Below are 19232 nucleotides of genomic sequence, written 5' to 3'. Positions count from 1 at the left end.
TGTTTTAATGTTGTTTTTATTATCCTTATTGCTCATTTGTGATTTTATTCTGTCGTGTTCAGTGCCTTGGGTCCCCGCAAGGTTGGTGGAAGGCGCTATATAAATAAAATTTGATTGATTTGACATTTGATGGGTTCTGATCTGAACAGGGAGAGACTGAAGATCAATAATCAACAAGAAATGACGTGAAAGCTGCAACCTGATGAGGAAATCATCTGACCGACTACAAATCATTCTGGAACAGAAGAACAGAACACACTCATAACAACTGAATGATGGAGGACACTCTAACAGGTCTGCAGAAAACCTTTAATGTTCAAATGATTCAAAAATTAAATCATAACCCTAGACAGATGAAGACACGAGACATTCTGTATAAAAGACGATCATGTCTCCTGTCAAGTGTTGATGATCCAACAGCGGACTGAACCAGAATCACTCTGAACTCTGTCATTTACCATCTAAACACACATTGTTCATGATACTTCCTCAGTAGCTTTTTTCACACTACTGGCTCTGTCAGGTCCATCTTTTTCAGGATTCATTTTTAGTCTAAAAATTTTCATTGTTTGTATTTTTATTATGGTCTTTGTTCATCTTTTTTTTATTTATTTTTTTAGTTTTGTCATTCTTATAAAGCGCCTTGTGAGCTTATCTTGAGAGATGCTATATACAAATATTTTTTCTTCTGCCTAGTGGTATGCAAGCACATTACAGCAGTACTTGGAAACAGTTCATATTTCATTTCCCAGATGATGGTTCAGTGATTCGACAACATTTGCTGAACCTTACTTAAAAACCAAAACAAAACAAAAACATTGGACTGTGATCTGTAATGCTTAATTAATTCACAAATGAATAAACCCACAGCTTTTATCAGTGATAATGGCAAAAAAATGCCTAAACCACAACTACATGAAAAAAATCAGAACAGGACAACCGCACAATGCTGCGCTACTGAGAGGGTGTGAAGCCTCGTTCACACTGAATACAGAACGCATGCACAAGTGCTAAGTGTCTGTGATTAATTGTGCACCAGCAGTGATTAGTTGTGTCATCAGAAATAAAGGGAATGTGGTTAATTTTCATGCTGAGCTGTTTCTTGGAGTGCTATGACTCAATCATGGCAAAGTTTGTGTTAAAAAAGATAACCGGTTCATTACAATCTAGTCCATGTTAATACAAGCATCAGGTGCACCGGTGGAGAACCATGCAGCCCAAAAGTGGTTCTGTCTTTCCAGCATCTGTCCACTGCTTATAACTCTACAACAGCATCTCTAAAAACTCTGGTACAGGCACATTCCTAAGCCTGCTTAGAATAGCAAAATGCTATTGTAGGAGAATGGAGTCTCCACAGAGCCGCCTTGTAATTTATGACTTCTTGACAACAGTCCCAGCTGTCTCTCCACAGCCTTTAAGGTGGGATTTCTTCTTAGGGGCTCCAAATGAATAAAGACACATTATTTTTAAGCTGCAGTTATTACAACATTGTATGCTATTATTTTATATACAGATAAATTGTTTAAAGCAGACGCCACTGGTATCTAACGGCTTTAAATTGCAGTGGGTTGTGTACTACAACCATCATGTGCCTGTTGTCTGTTTCTTAAATACAGGAGGGTATAACAGTTTTTTCTTAATCTTTAAGTAATATTTTTTTTGTATTCAGACTTCATGAATGAACATCTCAAATGTTTGGTTAAGGTCTGAGTTTGAAAAACAAAGGAGATTTGAAAATGAAAATCAAAAGAAGAGGTGGCTCAAGAGCCGATCAATGATAGTTGAGCAGAGGTACAAGACTAACATTAAGGTTGTAAATAACTAAATACTACATTTGGATGTACTATTGTTAAATAAATCCCTCAAGCCTTTTGTGGATGCTCGTATGTCTCTTTAAATGTGTCTTTCGGCTAAATCTTTGTCCACACAGCTCACAGGCAAAAGGCTTCTCTCCTGTGTGGACTCTCATGTGATCATTTAACCTTGCCTTTTGGGTACATCTGTATTCACAGAGCTCACAGGCAAAAGGCTTATCTCCTGTGTGGAATTTCATGTGTGTGTTTAAATTATTTCTATGGCTAAATCTTTGTCCACAGAGCTCACATGCAAAAGGTTTCTCTCTTGTGTGGACTTTACTGTGATCATTTAAATATGACTTTTTGGTACATCTGTATCCACAGAGCTCACATGCAAAAGGCTTCTCTCCAGTGTGGATTTTCATGTGATCGTTTAAATGTGACTTTTTGGTAAATCTGTATCCACAGAGCTCACAGGCAAAAGGCTTCTCTCCTGTGTGGACTCTCATGTGTGTGTTTAAATTATTTTTCTGGCTAAATCTTTGTCCACAGAGCTCACAGGCAAAAGATTTCTCTCTTGTGTGGACTCTCATGTGTGTGTTTAAACTATGTTTATGGCTAAATCTTTGTCCACAGAGCTCACAGGCAAAAGGCTTCTCTCCTTTGTGGACTCTCATGTGTGTGTTTAAATTATTTTTCTGGCTAAATCTTTGTCCACAGAGCTCACAGGCAAAAGGCTTCTCTCCTGTGTGGACTCTCATGTGTGTTTTTAAACTATGTTTACGGCTAAATCTTTGCCCACAGAGCTCACAGGCAAAAGGCTTCTGCCCGGTGTGGACTCTCATATGACGGGTTAAATTGAACGTTTGGCTAAATCTTTTCCCACAGTCATCACAACTAAATGATTTCGTTTTTTTCTGGACTTTTCTACATGAGCCTCCATGTTGCTTCTCTTTCACACATTTTGTATTAACCGAACACTCTGATGACTTTACTGCTGAATGACTTGTCACTCTCACATGTTCCTGAAGAGACCACTTGTGGAAGAACCGTATACCACACACAGGGCAGCTAAATGATTTGTCGAATGTCTTAATATCTGACTCTGAAGACTTGTTCTCATTACAGCCATGGTCTCCGTTTCCAGTTTCAGGCCCAGAGTCTGAACGCTCAGAGTCTAGATTCAAATCATCTTCATCTTCTCCAATAACTTCAATCTCTGAAGGATCTGATGTCTTTTCATTAGGGTCCAGATCTAAGTTCTTGCTAGTTTCTGCTCCTCCACCAACTTTTGCTGTCATCTGCCCAGCCAAGCTGCTGGTTGGGACACCTCCGTCTTTCATTTGATGGTTGTGGAAATGTAAGAGCAGAGGTTTCTTGTCCGTCTCTTCTCTCTTCCTTGAAACTGCAGTGAACCAAGCAGAAATATATAAAAGAAAAATATTCAGTAAAAAGACAAGACAAAAGACCTAGGGGTGTTTTTGCAATCAGTAAAATACATAACCAATGTTGGTAAACACATTACTATTTATGGTAATGCATTACTTTAACAAATAACTATGAATCTAATGAGTTGCTTTTAAGTCAGACATCACTATGCCATTGGTAGAAGGAAAAAACACTATCTGCAAATTCTGATTAACGCCTCTCAGAGCCGCTCAAACCAGTCGTTCGTCGCTGCTACTGTGGAGCCTAGAGATACCCTGACAGCAGCATCGCGTCGGCCCCTCCCTTCCTTTCCCTAACACTGTAGGTGCGCAGCAGCAAAAATGTAAACAAATATCTGCCGAACCTTTACTCCGTGAGAGTGCTGTAAAGTTTGTATCCTACAATGAAATCACAGCATGGAGGAAGCTCATTAAAATGCGTCAAAACAGTAAATGTAATATGTGTTTTAAGAAGAAACTGGGCGGAAAGAGGTGAAATTGTAAGGCTCGCTGCAGAAATAAAAACACAGAGCATCAACACTCGTCTGTAACCCATAAAATAATAATGAGCATCATGCTGCTAGATCAGCAGCTTGTGATGACCGTTAGTTCTGCTCACTAGGTCAGTTGACCTAAATCCACAAGATGGGACATATGACACTAGAATTCCAGATAAAGAGCTAGGAGCAAGGCCATTTAAACATTTGTAGGCCAGAACCAAAATCTTAAATTCAACACAGAACTGAACTGGGATCCAATGCAGAGAGGCAACAACTGGAGTGATATGATCAAATCGACCAGTGCCAGTCTAAAGACGCGCTGCAGCATTTTGAACTAGCTGCAGCCTAGCAATACATCCATGATCAACACCCAAGTAAAGACTGTTGCAGTAGTCTAAAGCCGGGCGTACACTGTGCGACTTTTTCACTCGCAGCGTTCAGCTTCAGCTCAAACTGTACGACTTCCTCGCAGGGCAGATCTCACGAGTCATGCGCTCACACTGCACGACCCAGTTCTCGCATGCGACCTGACTGCTCACACTGTACGTCTGGTAGCAACACGTCAGCCCTAAAAATATGCTAAAAATAGCAGTTTTTACTCAACAAGGAGTGCTGCAGGAGGACAGGGATTTATGGGGGTTGGATGAGTAAAACGAAATAAAGAAAGTAAATCTGTGTTTAGTGATCAGTTTAATTTGACATGAACACGACAAACACGCTTTCTTGACAATCTTTGTGAGTAAAAAAAACGTGTAGAAACAAAAACGAACAGCGTGTGTTATTAGGGAAATAGCGAGCGAGCGGTGTTGATGCAGGATTGCGCATGCGCCGTGAGCGGTTCTGATACTTTTTGGGTCGCAGCTGCTCGCAGCGCCGCTTCAACAGTACGATACCCTCACGAGGGATGAGCAAAATATTAAACACGCCAGAAGTCTGTGCGACCTCACGACTGCTGATCGGCAGCTGGTCACGTGGTGTTAATCGCCTCTCGTAACCCCCTGTACACTACACGACCGCTCGGCGCAAAACTCGCCCCGATGTCGTGGATTCTCGCACGACTGGAAAATCGGCTCAAAAAAGTGAAAAAGTCGCACAGTGTACGCCCGGCCTAAACAAAATGCATTAAATGCATGAATACACCTCTCAAAACGATTCCTCATCAAAAAGACTTATAAAGATTCTTTAGGTGAAAAAAGCATACTTGAACCACATTATTGACTTGAACATCAAATTTAAGCTGAGAATCATTCTTAACACCCAAATTAGACACAACATCCTTTGCATCATATGAGACTGAGTAACTACTGGAGCACTACTTGGTGCAAACATAATTAACTCCATCTTAGTCTCATTAATCTGGAGAAAATTAAAACCCATCCACAATTATTAACCTCAAGAAGACAACTCAGAGCTAAATCCTTAGCTTTAACAGGAGCATAGACCTGACAGTCATCAGCATAAAGGTGAAAGTCAAGCTCATATGAGCAAATATAAATTGAAAAGCAGAGGACCAAGTACAGAATCCTGTGGGACCCCATATTTCAGGGAAGCATCACTTGAGCAGAAGCTACCAATCTTAACAGTCACATACCTGTCAGCCAGGTAGGAAGTCATCCAGAAGAGTGCTGAACCAGAGACCAAAAAAATTCTCCAGTCGATTGAGAAGTATAACATGATCAAGAGTATCAAAAGCAGCGGTCAGATCTAAGAGTAATAAACAGACTGTCACCTACTTCAGTATATTGGTAAATATCATTGAACACTCTCACAAGTGCAGTTTCAGTACTATGCTTTGCTCTAAAAGCTGATTGAAAAACTTCTTAAATTTGTTATTATCGAAATGGTCTGACAATAGCTTAAAAACGACTTTCTCAAGAACCTTAGAAAGAAATAGCAGCGTAGAAATAGGTCGATGATTGGATAATACCGAGACATCAAGACCAGGTTTCTTAAGAAGGGGTTTGATTACAGCTCTTTTCAGACTCTTTGGAACTTGCCCACACTGCAGACTAGAGTTGATTGAATTATGAACCATATTTGAAATAGCTGGCCAAACATTTTTAACAATAGAGGATAGAATGATGTCGAGTGCAGAGCGGGATGGTTTCATCCTTCCAACAATTTCATCCAACATATCTGGGGGTACAGAATCAAAAGAATTCAAAGTAGTTGAATCAAAACAGATTTCTTCATCAATAAAACTAAATTGCTGGGGAATTTGAACAAGAATAGTTTCAGTTTTGCCTATAAATTATGTCAGAAACCTCTCAGCAGTAATCGAGGAGACTTTAAGTCCACCTGCACACGAAGGATTTCAAATCTCATCTACGGTAGAAAATAGTAGAAGAAGATGAAGAAAATATCATTTCTATAGCTCCTCTCAAGATAAAATTCACGAGGCGCGTCACAAAAACAAAAAATGTAAAAATATAAAAAAGCATTTAGAAAATGTTTAAAAATATATTTAAAATGAGCAAAAATAGGCAGTTGTCATTAAAAAATGTTAAGAAAGAGAGAGAGTGAACAGGAAAGAGGGAAATCAGTGGATCCTGAGGAAGGTGGAATAGGTAGGGAGAGCAGAATAAAGAGGGAGTGGTGAAGAAGGTCATACAAAAGCCAGCTTGAACAAGTGAGTCTTCAGCTGCTTTTTAAAGGAGACCACTGAGTCCACTGATCTCAGGCTCAGGGGGAGAGAGTTCCAGAGTCTGGGGGCCACAGCAGCAAATGATCTGTCACCTTTGGTCTTTAGCCTGGTGCTGCACAACCAATAGGCTTTGATCACTGGACCTCAGGGACCTGCTGGGGGTGTAGGGACTATTAAGATCACCAATGTAAGATGGTGCGTGTCCATGTAAGGCCCTATAGACCAGAACCAGGATCTTGAAATGAACCCTGAAGTTGACTGGCAGCCAGTGAAGCTGGAGGAGAAGCGGGGTGATGTGGGTGTATTTGGAGGACTTGGTCAGAAGCCGAGCACAGGCATTCTGAACCATCTGTAGACAGTTCAGGGAGGTTCTGCTCAGACACGTGAAAAGAGAGTTACAGTAGTCTAAGCGTGAGGAGATGAAGGTGTGGATAACTGTCTCAAGTTATGAGCGGGACAGAATGTGACTCAGCTTAGCAACGTTCCTGCGATGGAAGAAGGAAGAGCGAACAAGAGAACTGACATGAGAATCCAGGGTGAGAGCTGGGTCAAAGGTCACGCCAAGATTCCTGACAGAAGGTTTGGTGTGAGAAGCAAGCTGACCAAGAGAGTATCTGACTTTGGGAACCAGCTTGTCTGGGGCACAGATGAGGATCTCAGTCTTATCTTCATTCAGCTGTTGAAAGCTCCCAGCCATCCAGGTTTTGATAGAGTCTAAGCAGGTGTGTAACAGCTGCAGCTTAGACATCTCATGGGGCATAAATGAGATGTACATGTCGGATGTCATCTGCATAAAGATGGTAGGAGATTCCTTTGAAGGAGCTCAGGATGTGCTGAAGAGGAAGCAGATCGAGGAGGAAGAGCAGAGGCCCCAGCACAGAACCTTGTGGGACACCATGGGTAAGGGAGGTGGTGGAGGACCTAAACTTGGAGAGGGCCACAGAAAAGGAGCGCTCAGAAAGATAAGAGAAGAACCACTCCAGAGCAGATCCTGATAGGCCTACCCAGTCTCTCAGCCTCTCCAGTAGCAGGTGATGGTCAACAGTGTCAAAGGCTGCAGTCAGCTCCAGCAGGACCAGAACAGAACAGTCCCCTGCATCACTGTGAGTCAGAAGGTCATTAGAGACCCCAAGAAGAGCTGTTTCAGTAGAATGAGCTCTACGAAAACCTGACTGTAAGCAATCATAGATGTTATGTTCATCAAGAGCAGCTGTGAGTTGTTTAGCTACAACCTTTTCCAAGATCTTGGAGATGAACGGAAGATGGGTCTGAAGCTGCTATGAAGAGAGGGGTCAAGACTCGGTTTTTTAAGAAGCGGGTGGATTACAGAGTTCTGAAAGTAAGCAGGGACCTGACCAGAGAAGCATTAATTATAGAGACTAGTACTCTTAGGTTATGCTCATTAGAGCTAATAATATCAGATAAAAAAGTGGATTTTGCCTTTTTTTACAGCCATTTGATAGGAACACCATGCAGACCTCATGTCTTCAAATGAGGGCTGTGACCTAGAGTTCTTCCACTTCTGCTCACATTTCCTGCATTAGGTGAAGATTCTCTGTCATCCTGGACATGATCATCCTGAGCTTTAATATAAAAACAGCTGGACATTTCTGGTCATCTTGAAGACGTTTTTCTTCTCATCCTAGAGGCTTCACATTGGTTGTGAGTAGAAGGCTGTGAGTTATGGTCAGAAATAAACACACTAACGGTCTTCGTTTAGTTTCTCTTTTGAAAACGTTTTAGTCTAAACAAAGGTGATGTTATTGTTCATAGAATTAAAATTCAAGTCAAAGTAGGACCTGTGGTTAGTTGGCTCATTTGAAAAATGTAATGTTTTTGACCTTGAAAGAATCAGGAATCGTTAGGAACTGGAATTGAAACAGGGGAATCGTTCAAATTCAAATTATGCCTGTTACGGTTGCCAGTCTGGCCTGGGAAGAGTAGGAGCCAGGATCACCCAGCTCTGGTGAATCAGCCTGACACCGCCGCTCATTCTCCTCTCTCCCAGGCTGCTGAGGAGCACAGCTGAGCTGAATCTCACTGATCACCAACACCTGTATAAAAAGGCTGTGCCTTCAGCAGTCTGGGAGGCAGCAGTGCAGGGGTTCTGCTGTCCTCCCGGTTTTGTTTGTTTTCAACCCCTTTCGTTTAGATTTGTTTGGATTCGTTTGAGTTTTAAACTGTGGTAGTTTTTAACTCTTGGAGATAAGTTTGGGATGATCCAGTGGGATCCTTTGATGTTTATGTTCGGTTTTAAGGTTAACTGTTTGTGCAATTTTACTGACCTCGGTTTTAAACACCTTTCGTTGTGGTAAAGCTTTTAAAATAAGTCTTTAACAGGTGTTTTAGTCAGTGGATTGTTTTGGAACTTTTGTCAACTTCAGGATTTTAAAACACCTTCTGTTCGGTTAAGCTTTTAATACAAGTTTAACCAGGTGTTTTATAGTTGATAATTTGCTGTGTAATGTTAACCTTTTAGTAGGACTGCAACAAACGATTATTTGGATAATCGATGAATCGGATGGGGTCTCGACACGATTAATCGATTAATCGGATTACATGGGGAAATTTTTAAAAACTGCTAGGGAAACGTTATTTCTCTCCTTCCTTCACTTTATTTAACACAACATTATTAGAAAACAGTTCAATAGCAGAAAAACAACATGCCATCCCCTAAATTGTCTTATAAGGTGTATAGACAGAGACCCTAAGCTACATCTATCTGTGACCTAAAATGCTTGGTCCAAGTTAAACAGCTTAAGGGCAATTCTCATCTGTTTTGTTTGATCTCATCTGTAGACATTTATTATAACTGGGGATGTCAAACAACTAATTTTTAAATGTAATTAAACATAGGCTGTGAATTAATCAAAATTGATCACTATTTCCAAAAATGACTGAAAAAATAAGTTGTCACACACTCCATGGAAACTTTCAGAGAATCCACAAATAGTGGCTTTTAAACGGTTTTGTTACTTTTTGCAAGTTTAGAAAAGAAGCAGATGAGACATCATGTCTGATCATTTAGTTTTTCATCTGATAATATTAGAACATGTCAGTAATGTCTGAGGGGCTTTTATAAACACTGTATAACTAATACTCCTGGAGAGGGTATGAATTACACAGAGGCTTCTGGGGAGCCCAGTTATGGGGGGGGGGGGGGGGGCATTTTGCCTTGCCCCCAAAATGTCTTGAAACGGCCCTGGGTGTGTGACTGAGTGTTGAAGGTGATCTGAATAGTATCAAATTTATAAATATTACATGTGTGTAACTTATTGTTTTATAGGTAAAAACGTGTAGTGGAGATAAATCTATCTACATTTTACTTTTCAACACTTTGTTTTGTTTTCTTGTTTTTATTTAACTATTTTCCTGTCCTGTCTGTCTCTCATCTTCCTGCATCTCCTCTTAATTCTCCAGAAAAACTGCTGCCTGGATTCTTACTTTTTCACCTCATCAGTTACTTCTGAGCAGATCAAAGGGATCTCCTGACCGCAAAGCGCAGAGCGCGTTTTCGATGCTGCGTGAGGTGAAATCACCGCAGCACAGGTGATGAGCTCCGCAGTAGCAGAGCGCTGCAGGCACAAATAAGACAGAAAATAGAGAACATGTGCAGACATGAACGATCGTGTGCTAATTATAGTTTTTTGGTTGCGCCACTTTGAGAATGGACCGTGCGCTGGAAGCAGCAGCCTGGATCGCTGCGCAACAATGCGCTGTGCCGCTCTCTGCTCAAAAGAGTCCAAAAATGATATAATATAGAAAACTTTTTTCCGGCTCCCCGGATGTGTAGGATGTCCAGCTCCCCCATAATTCGATCCCTGCTCCTGGATGAAAAGCCGGACATTTTCATCAATACAAGAACCCGCAGTCCGGACGCGCCGGACAGAGAGTGAAAAGTGGACACGTCCGGGGAAAACGGAACGTACGGTCACCATAGTCCTCATAAAGCGGGGAATTATAGATACAGTATTTTGCTCGTGCCCTGGGCCCTTTAGAGTTCATGGGCCCTGGGCAATTGCCCAGTTAATCCGGCCTTGGGCGGAACCGGTTCGCAGCAGCGCGAGTCCCCCCCGCTCATCTAATAAGCGTCACGCTCACGACTTTAGACTCTTTTTTTTTTACGAGTTTAGGGCATGTCTAGCCTGTGTAATAATCCGGGACTTGGATGAATCACTTTTGAAAAGTTTTTATTTACCCGGACACAGAGTTCTCTCCTTCCTCGCTGATGATCCCGACATGCTTGCGTTTACCGCTGCATCATCCCGTGCCATGCTAAGTCTGACCTAAACGTTGCAGGTAACGAATGTCTTCGCCTGATTTAACTGAAAATGCTCCCAAACTTAAAAAGTTTTTACTTTTTTGACTCTCGCTGCTTCTGCCATGTTCCTCTTCCAAACACCTGCCGGCTCTCCCTCGCGCTGATCTGTCTGCGCGCAACGGCGGGCGGGAAGGGGGGGCGCGCTTTTGGAAGAGTTGTGCGACACAACGAATCGATGACACAATTCGTTGCCAACGCTTTTAGTAATCGATTTTCATCGAATTTATCGATTTGTTGTTGCAGCCCTACCTTTTAGAGAGATGTTTGCTTGTGTTTTTAATACCTTTTTGTTACTAATGAACCCATTTTAAACTCCTCCGCCAGTTCTTATGTTATCCCCATCCTTCACATTTTTACAAGACCTGTCGGGGACGTAATAAGTGGGGTCTCGTCCGGGATTTTTTATTTTAACATCAGACCGTGAAGGAATTCAAAAATCCCCTGGTGGTGGTATTTTAATGGTGTTTTATTTGTTTTAAATGTTTTAAGCAGCAGATGGATTCATGGATCACTGGCGGGTGAATCTGGAGGTCCCGCCCCCGCAGGAGGATCCAGCCAAGCAGGAGAAGAGGATTAAAACCGTGGATCCAGATATGACCCCCACAGGCAGGCTCAGATGTTGCACCTAGCGGGTTAGTGTTGGTGATTTGGTTCACCATCTAGGGAGCATCCCAGGAAGGGCAGGGGCTAACCCCCCTCTCTTTGCTGGTTGGTATGTGCATCTGCACATGTGCTTAATCTGCCCGCCCGCGACGTGCATGAAGATTAGGGATTTTAAATAGCCTGATTTGTTATCTGGGGCTCTCTTGTTTTAATCCTCCAGTGTCTTCATTCCTCAGAGTCTTCGTCCCCTTTGCCCTTCGAGAGTCTTCGCCCCTTCGCGAGTCTTCGCCCCTTCGCGAGTCTTTGCCCCTTCGCGAGTCTTCGCCCCTTCGCGAGTCTTTGCCCCTTCGAGTCTTTGCCCCTTCGCGAGTCTTCGCCCCTTCGCGAGTCTTCGCCCCTTCGCGAGTCTTCGTCCCTTCGACAGTCTTCGTCCCTTCGAGAGTCTTTGCCCCGTCGAGAGTCTTTGTCCCTTTGCCCCTTCGAGAGTCTTCGTCCCTTCGCCCCTTTGAGAGACTTCGGCCCTTCGAGAGACTTCGTCCCTTCACCCCTTCGAGAGTCTTTGCCCCTTCGAGAGTTTTCGTCCCTTCGCCCCTTCGAGAGTCTTCGTCCCTTCGAGAGTCTTCGTCCTTTCGCCCCTTCGAGAGTCTTCGCCCCTTCGTCCCTTCGAGAGTCTTCGCCCCTTCGAGAGTCTTCGCCCCTTCGAGAGTCTTCGCCCCTTCGAGAGTCTTCACCCCTTCGAGAGTCTTCGTCCCTTCGAGAGTCTTCGTCCCTTCGAGAGTCCTCGTCCCTTCGAGAGTCTTCGCCCCTTCGAGAGTCTTCGCCCCTTCGAGAGTCTTCGCCCCTTCGAGAGTCTTCGTCCCTTCGAGAGTCTTCGCCCCTTCGAGAGTCTTCGTCCCTTCGAGAGTCTTCGTCCCTTCGAGAGACTTCGTTCCTTCGAGAGACTTCGGCCCTTCGAGAGATTTCGTCCCTTCACCCCTTCGAGAGTCTTTGCCCCTTCGAGAGTTTTCGTCCCTTCGCCCCTTCGAGAGTCTTCGCCCCTTCGTCCCTTCGAGAGTCTTCGCCCCTTCGAGAGTCTTCGTCCCTTCGAGAGTCTTCGTCCCTTCGAGAGTCCTCGTCCCTTCGAGAGTCCTCGTCCCTTCGAGAGTCCTCGTCCCTTCGAGAGTCCTCGCCCCTTCGAGAGTCTTCGCCCCTTCGAGAGTCTTCGTCCCTTCGAGAGTCTTCGTCCCTTCGAGAGTCTTAGCCCCTTCGAGAGTCTTCGCCCCTTCGAGAGTCTTCGCCCCTTCGAGAGTCTTCGCCCCTTCGAGAGTCTTCGTCCCTTCGAGAGTCTTTGTCCCTTCGCCCCTTTCAGAGTCTTTGTCCCTTCGCCCCTTTCAGAGTCTTTGTCCCTTCGCCCCTTTCAGAGTCTTTGTCCCTTCGCCCCTTTCAGAGTCTTTGTCCCTTCGCCCCTTTCAGAGTCTTTGTCCCTTCGCCCCTTTCAGAGTCTTTGTCCCTTCGCCCCTTTCAGAGTCTTTGTCCCTTCGCCCCTTTCAGAGTCTTCGTCCCCTCATCCCTGAGAATCCTGTGTTCCCTCATCCTCCAGAGTTTTTTTTTCAAGAAAAAGTTTTAAAAGTTAGGTTTAGTGTGTTTAGTTTTTTTTACTAACTTTTATTCTTTTTCTTTCATTTATGTGTGGGGGTGTAACGGTTGCCAGTCTGGCCAGGGAAGAGCAGGAGCCAGGATCACCCAGCTCTGGTGAATCAGCCTGACACTGCCGCTCATTCTCCTCTCTCCCAGGCTGCTGAGACAGTCTCTGCTCAGAGAAACGAATAAATATGCCTGAGAAAAATGATCAGGGATCATCATATATTTTTAAACATTTTATGAGACTAATTCACACTCATGTTACAGCCCCCTGTATTTGGGCTGATGAGTTTATCTCCCTCTGTTCATCCTGTGAGGTGAACCCCATGATCCAGCTAAATTCCCCCACCAGAGAGAGCCATTATCTGGAACCCTTTGGCCTGCTGCTGCTCCCCACAGGGCAGCTGGTGCACATCAGCTGATTAAGAGGTCTGCACAAACAGTTGAAAAGCCAGACTGAGAGGAGCTGGAGAGAGAAGCGCAGTGAATCGAGAGGTTTTGAAGGTTTTGATTACTTTATTTGTTCTTGTTTTCTTTTTGTTTGGTTATCCTATTCAGATAAACAGGAGGGATTATGTTATGTTTATTATTAACTGAATGTATTATTCTATGCCTGAAAGCACACACACACACACACACACACACACACACACACACACACACACACACACACACACACACACACACACACACAGACAGTCTTATCTTTATTATAAATAAACTCTGAGAGCAGAAACCTTTCTCCACACTCATCATGACTAAATGATTTAGGTTTCTTCTGGACTTTCCTGCACGAGTCTACATGTTGCTTCACTCTAACACATTTCTTATGAACCAAACAGCCTGAAGACCTTATTGCTGGATGACTTGTCTCCCTCACGTGTCTCTGGAGAGACCACTTGTGAAGAACTTGTTGACAGACTTACCATCTGACTCAGAAGACCTGCTCTCATTCCAGTCATCATCTTCATCTCCAGTTTCAGACCCAGAGTCTGACAGCTCAGAGTCCAGATTCACGCCATCATCATCATCATCTCCACTAACTTCAGTCTCTGAAGAATCAGATGTTTGTTCATGAGGGTTCAGATCTGGGTTCCTGCTAGTTCCTGCTCCTCCACCAGTTTCTGCTGCCATCTGGTCAGCTGAGCTGCTGGTTGGAACATCTCTGTCTTCTATTTGCTGCTGATGAAGCTGTGAGACCAGAGGTTTCTCTTCATCATCCTCACTCTTTATAGAAACAGCAGTAACAGGAAACCCGACAGCTTCAGTCTCCTCCTTCAAACAGAGATGCTCTCCCTCCAGACTGGTCCAGAGCTCCTCCTGTTCCTCCTTTATGTGGAGGTGTTCTGGGTCCTGCTGGTCCACACCAGCACTCTGTTCTTCAGGAGCTTCTTCCTTAACCAGCACCAGCTGTGGAACATCTGTAGGAAACACAGACACATGATGTTACAGACCACCATACCTTTATATTTACACCATGAGTGATACTGGCTACATGATGTGGGAAAAAGGAACAAGAACATGAACTTCATTTAGATAAAAACAGATTTCTACTTTAGGAACAATAAAAACTTCCATCACAATCAGCGTGTTTGTTTCTGACCAGAACTTCTAAGCCTCCTACTCACAACCCAAGCTTTAGATCTGAAGCTGATGTGAGGAGAAACGTCTCCAAGATAAAATCAGCAACTATTCAGTCAAAAGGAAAATGAATAAACACTTAGATGTAGCTGCTGTCAGTAACAATCTTTCACTTTTAAGCTCTCAGCAGGCTAGAGCACTACAAAGCAAAGGAATCTTACTAATTAGCATTTTGGGAGATTCAATGTTGTTATATGTATAAATACATTTACAGTGAGGCAAAAAAGTATTTAGTCAGCCACCGATTGTGCAAGTTCTCCCTCTTAAAATGATGACAGAGATCAGTAATTTACATCATAAGTACATTTCAACTGTGAGAGACAGAATGTGAAAAAGAAATCCATGAATTCACATGGCAGGATTTTTAAAGAATTTATTTGCTAGCAACCTGCTAACTAAAGCTAATTGACTTTGGCCAGCCACATGAGTTCATTTTAATGGATGTTAATGGTAATTCTGCTAACAGAAGGGAACAAATAATTATTTTTGTTTTATTTTTCCAAATGAATGTGAATATTGTGGATCTTAAACATCAATTTTGTTGATTATCATATTGTTATTGTGTCATTTTTGTATTACTCTATGGTTACATGCTAATCATAAGCCTTGTTAAAAAAAACTGGTTAAAAACTGGAAAAAAAAGATTCAAACTATTAGTTACGCGAGTTAAAAACTGTTTCATGTATTGCCAAAATGTATTTTGAGAAAACAAATGTACATGCATGTAAATGGTTACTATGGTAATTTGAAGGATGAAGAAAGAAAAGATTGTAAAAGCTATAGCTGTGAGAATAAGAGATGAGAATTTTATTTAGCTGTAAACAATAATTGCATTATTGTTGTGCAGGCTAGGTTTTTATGCTCGGTACGGGACTGAAGTGGATTGGAGTCCTGGATTCTCTCCGGATGGAGATGGCGAGCCTGTGCCCGAACTGAACTGAATCCCGATCAGGAGAACATCATTCTTCTATACTGAGCCAACATTCCAGTGGTAACCACTCAGACCACTGAACCTGAGTTTTACAAGACCGAGGAGACATTCTTTTTGACTAGACTACGACCAAATAGAAGACTGACTTTGAGCTCAACCTGACTAGGTTTACTGATATAGGGGGAAAGGCCTAATTGTTTAATTATATGTCTATTGCAGCTGCAGTATTATTGTTCTATTTTCATATTTCTATATAAAATTACAAATCTGTTGCAACTGTGTTCTTTTGCTCATTCTTTGGATCCAGCTATTCCATTTCCCACTCACTGGTAATTTGTAAGGTAATCCTGTTGGACCTAGAGTCTGGCCTATTTATTATTATTATTGAATAAGTGGTAACTTCATCTGACGCCAGGGTTACAATAGACTGACAATATATTCATTCATCCACCAGTACCTGTGTCCATGCTGTCCAGGTCCAGGTGGTGAAGAACACACGATGAATCAGTCCCAGCTGATGGATGATCCTGAAGTGGTAGCAGGTTTTCTTTAGCCGTGTTTAGCTAACAGCTGCAATAGAAACAAAGCAGGAGAGCTGATTAAGATGCTGCTTCAGAACAACGCAGGAGATTAAAGATCCAACGCTTTGGTTCTGGCCAAAGGAACAGCAGCAGATCCAGAGGGCAGGAAGTCTAGAGAAAAGCTTTTCTCACCCACAACCTGATTCTGGAGCTCCGATTGTCACGAAGACCGCAGAATATCTTCTCTGGTTCTGGAAAGAACTCCACCAAGTTGTTGAGGAGGAGAAGAAAGTTTCCACAGCCTGGTGAGAAGATTTCTGCAGCAGCAGTTAGTCGCTTTAGCTGATCAACTCTCCCAGAGACTGAAGTGAAGACATTTTTACTGCAGAGCCTCAAATATTCTCCTCACACACCAGAACAACAACAAGCTAGCTCTGCTAGCAGCTTCCGGTTTCTGCTACTTCCGGTGGTCGGTGACCAGCGTAAAGGTGCACTACCGCCACCTGCTGGAGCAGAATAAAACACACCTGGCTCTCACATAACTTCCGCTGGTGGTTTTTTAGACAAAATATTTGTCGTAATTTTTTTTTAACGGTTTCGTCAAAAGCCCCGAAAAAACAAGTACACTACATTTTGCTATACACACACACACACACACACACACACACACACACACACACACACACACACACACAGTTTGATGGAGGGATTTCTATCCAATCAGTGAGAACAGGACGTGCACATTGATTGGACGAGGTTTTTCTAGGCTTGTATGTTTCAATTGGGATTAAAATTATTCTTTATTTTGAAAAAAGAAAAAAGTTTCTTTTTAGATGATAGCAGTATGTGAGGTATCTCAATGACAAAACTCTAACATGAGACTGTGCTCTAACCTGTCACATAACGAGCTAAATGAAATTCAAACATTTGAAATGGACCGTATGACAGCTTCTAACGTTGGCCCTGCCCTGCTTTACCTCTAAATTACAGTTCCTTTATTCGTGTCCATCCTAGAGCTCCTCTCTGACTTTTAAAGTTAGCAGAGTTCATCCTTGGTAGGGTTATTTGGGTTATTTATTTAGCACATACATTGAGCAGTTACATTTGTTGTATTCTTTCAAATTTCACAACATTACAACAACAATGCTCAAATGGGGTAGGCTGAAGCAATGAAGCTTATGTGCACCTACCCCACATTACAATATTCACTCACTCATTTAACCCTTCACGACTAAAATCAGTTTGTTCATTCCAGTCCTCCTAAATAACCCTCCAATCATCCAACTGGAATCCTTAAGGGTCCCGAAACGTCCATCCTGTCAGAACAGGCCTTGGGAGCCCAGGTGTTACTAGAACTAATGGTGTCTCCTCACCAGCGTGAGCCTCCAAACTGTGAAGGTTGGTCTCCAAACATGAACTTTAAATTCATGCCTTTCTCCTCTTGTAGCACTTTAACATGTTTTAAAAGGCTTGTATCATGATAAGTTACACCTCCCAGACCAAAGATAGGTCCATATAAGATAAAATATTATAAACACTATAGAGACGTCATTATTTATGAAATAGAAGTTATTTTCCTTTTCCTGAGCCATTACTTCAGCCAAGATATAGGATACATGGATTTGATGAAACCATGCTGTCTCATGCAATCCTATATGCGTAACACACACACACACACACACACACACACACACACACACACACACACACACACACACACACACACACACACACACACACACACACACACACACACACACACACACACACACACACACAATGGGTTCCTTTGGGGTACACACAGCCACATGCCCAAAGCCCTGACACCTAAAGCACATGAAAGGAGGTTCCTCAAATGCCCTAACTGGGTAGATGAGCAAGCCCAAAATGACACGAGCAGGGAGCTCCACCGTGTCAAAAGTTATCAACAGTGAAGTGGATCCATGGGCGTCAAACCCCAGACGCTGAACAGCCACCATTGCCGGCCCACTCAGGAAGTCAAACACATCAGGCTCAGAAACGTTGTTTGATATACCGTATACCACCTCCTTAACCAAAGCACCAGAACACAATTCAGTAACAGTCCCCCCCACCCCCATAAACACCTCAAGTTTCAGTGCTTTGAGGCACTGGGCCTTCGTCCAACATACCACTGTCAACAGCCCACTAAACATAACCATAGCATCAAGAACATCCCCTATCACCGCACACAGCTCCCTGGTCACAGCGAATGGGTTAGAGGTTGCAAAACGCACACCTGCCTCCGCCCTGATGAAGACCTCAAAGCTGCCCTCCTGAAGCCTGTGCATCTTCACCTGCGCATCCCAATCTCCGTCCAAAGTATCACTGCTTCCCCCACGGTCTCTCTTACCAGCCCCCGACCCAGCCGAATGAACGGCCACACTAGTCTTTCCCGCTCCCTTCTTCCTCATCCATCACCACAAATGAGGCCGATGCAGAGTGAAGTCGGGCCACCATCTTACCGGGCCCATACAGACCGTCGGCCGACCACCGAACAACCCCCTCAGCCAACGCAAATCCGGAGCACAAGCCACAACCCGATGTTCACTCTGCCGGGATCCTTCTCCGGCTCTCTGTCTCTGTTTGCTCGGGTTTCTTGCAGCATTTGTGAGTCACAATCAGCAGTTTTGTGCAATTGCATTTTCTCATTTGTGCATGTGGTAAGGACAAACAAACAAACAAACAAACAAAGGTTTGAATTAGTTATTCTCTAAATGTGATGGATTAAATGGTGCAAAATCATTAAAGCAGAAATTCCACATTTTGTAACTTGCTGTAAATCATTTGTGTAACTGCAATGAAGAATGTGTGAAGTGTAATAGTAGTTTTGCATCTGTGAGTGACAGTAAAATAGGCAAGTTATTTTTTTCATACACAAGTATGTAGACGTGTCTTGCCCCATTTGTTCTGGATCAACTGGGCCAAAACTGTAACTGTAAGAATTTTTTGATGTGTGACTCAGCGAATACAATTTGTGTACTTGTACCAAAAATTCTGAATAAGTGAAGCAGTCGTTTTGTATCAGTGAAAGACAGGATTTTTCTAGATTTGTCTCATTGATTTCAAGTTCACAGTGACGAAACACAAATCTGTTTGCACCATATATTGCTGATCAACTGGGGCAAAAGTGTAACTGTAGCAATTTTTTGATGTGTGACTCAGCGAATACAATTTGTGTACTTGTACCAAAGATTTTGATCAAGTGCA

General features: G+C 43.0%; 1 protein-coding gene across 2 annotated transcripts; it reads right to left on the bottom strand.

Moving 5' to 3' along the window:
* Positions 1–273: 273 nt before the first annotated feature.
* Positions 274–16524, bottom strand: LOC139066154 (gastrula zinc finger protein XlCGF57.1-like). Of its 2 annotated transcripts, XM_070548228.1 has the most exons (4): positions 16197–16524; positions 15941–16053; positions 13838–14332; positions 274–3201 (listed from the first exon to the last, which is right to left on the bottom strand). In XM_070548228.1, exons 2-4 carry the CDS (start codon positions 15948–15950, stop codon positions 1850–1852), a joined length of 1857 nt encoding a protein of 618 aa, XP_070404329.1. In that variant the 5' UTR covers positions 15951–16053; positions 16197–16524; the 3' UTR covers positions 274–1849. The 2 variants fall into 2 exon arrangements, with proteins under 2 accessions (XP_070404329.1, XP_070404328.1); XM_070548227.1 differs by having other exon boundaries at positions 15941–16524.
* Positions 16525–19232: the final 2708 nt, after the last annotated feature.

The sequence above is a fragment of the Nothobranchius furzeri genome, chromosome 2, assembly GCF_043380555.1.
Source record: "Nothobranchius furzeri strain GRZ-AD chromosome 2, NfurGRZ-RIMD1, whole genome shotgun sequence".
In the NCBI taxonomy this organism is placed as follows: domain Eukaryota; kingdom Metazoa; phylum Chordata; class Actinopteri; order Cyprinodontiformes; family Nothobranchiidae; genus Nothobranchius; species Nothobranchius furzeri.
Note: the sequence above shows the minus strand (reverse complement) of the source record. Positions and strands in the feature narration are given on the sequence as shown.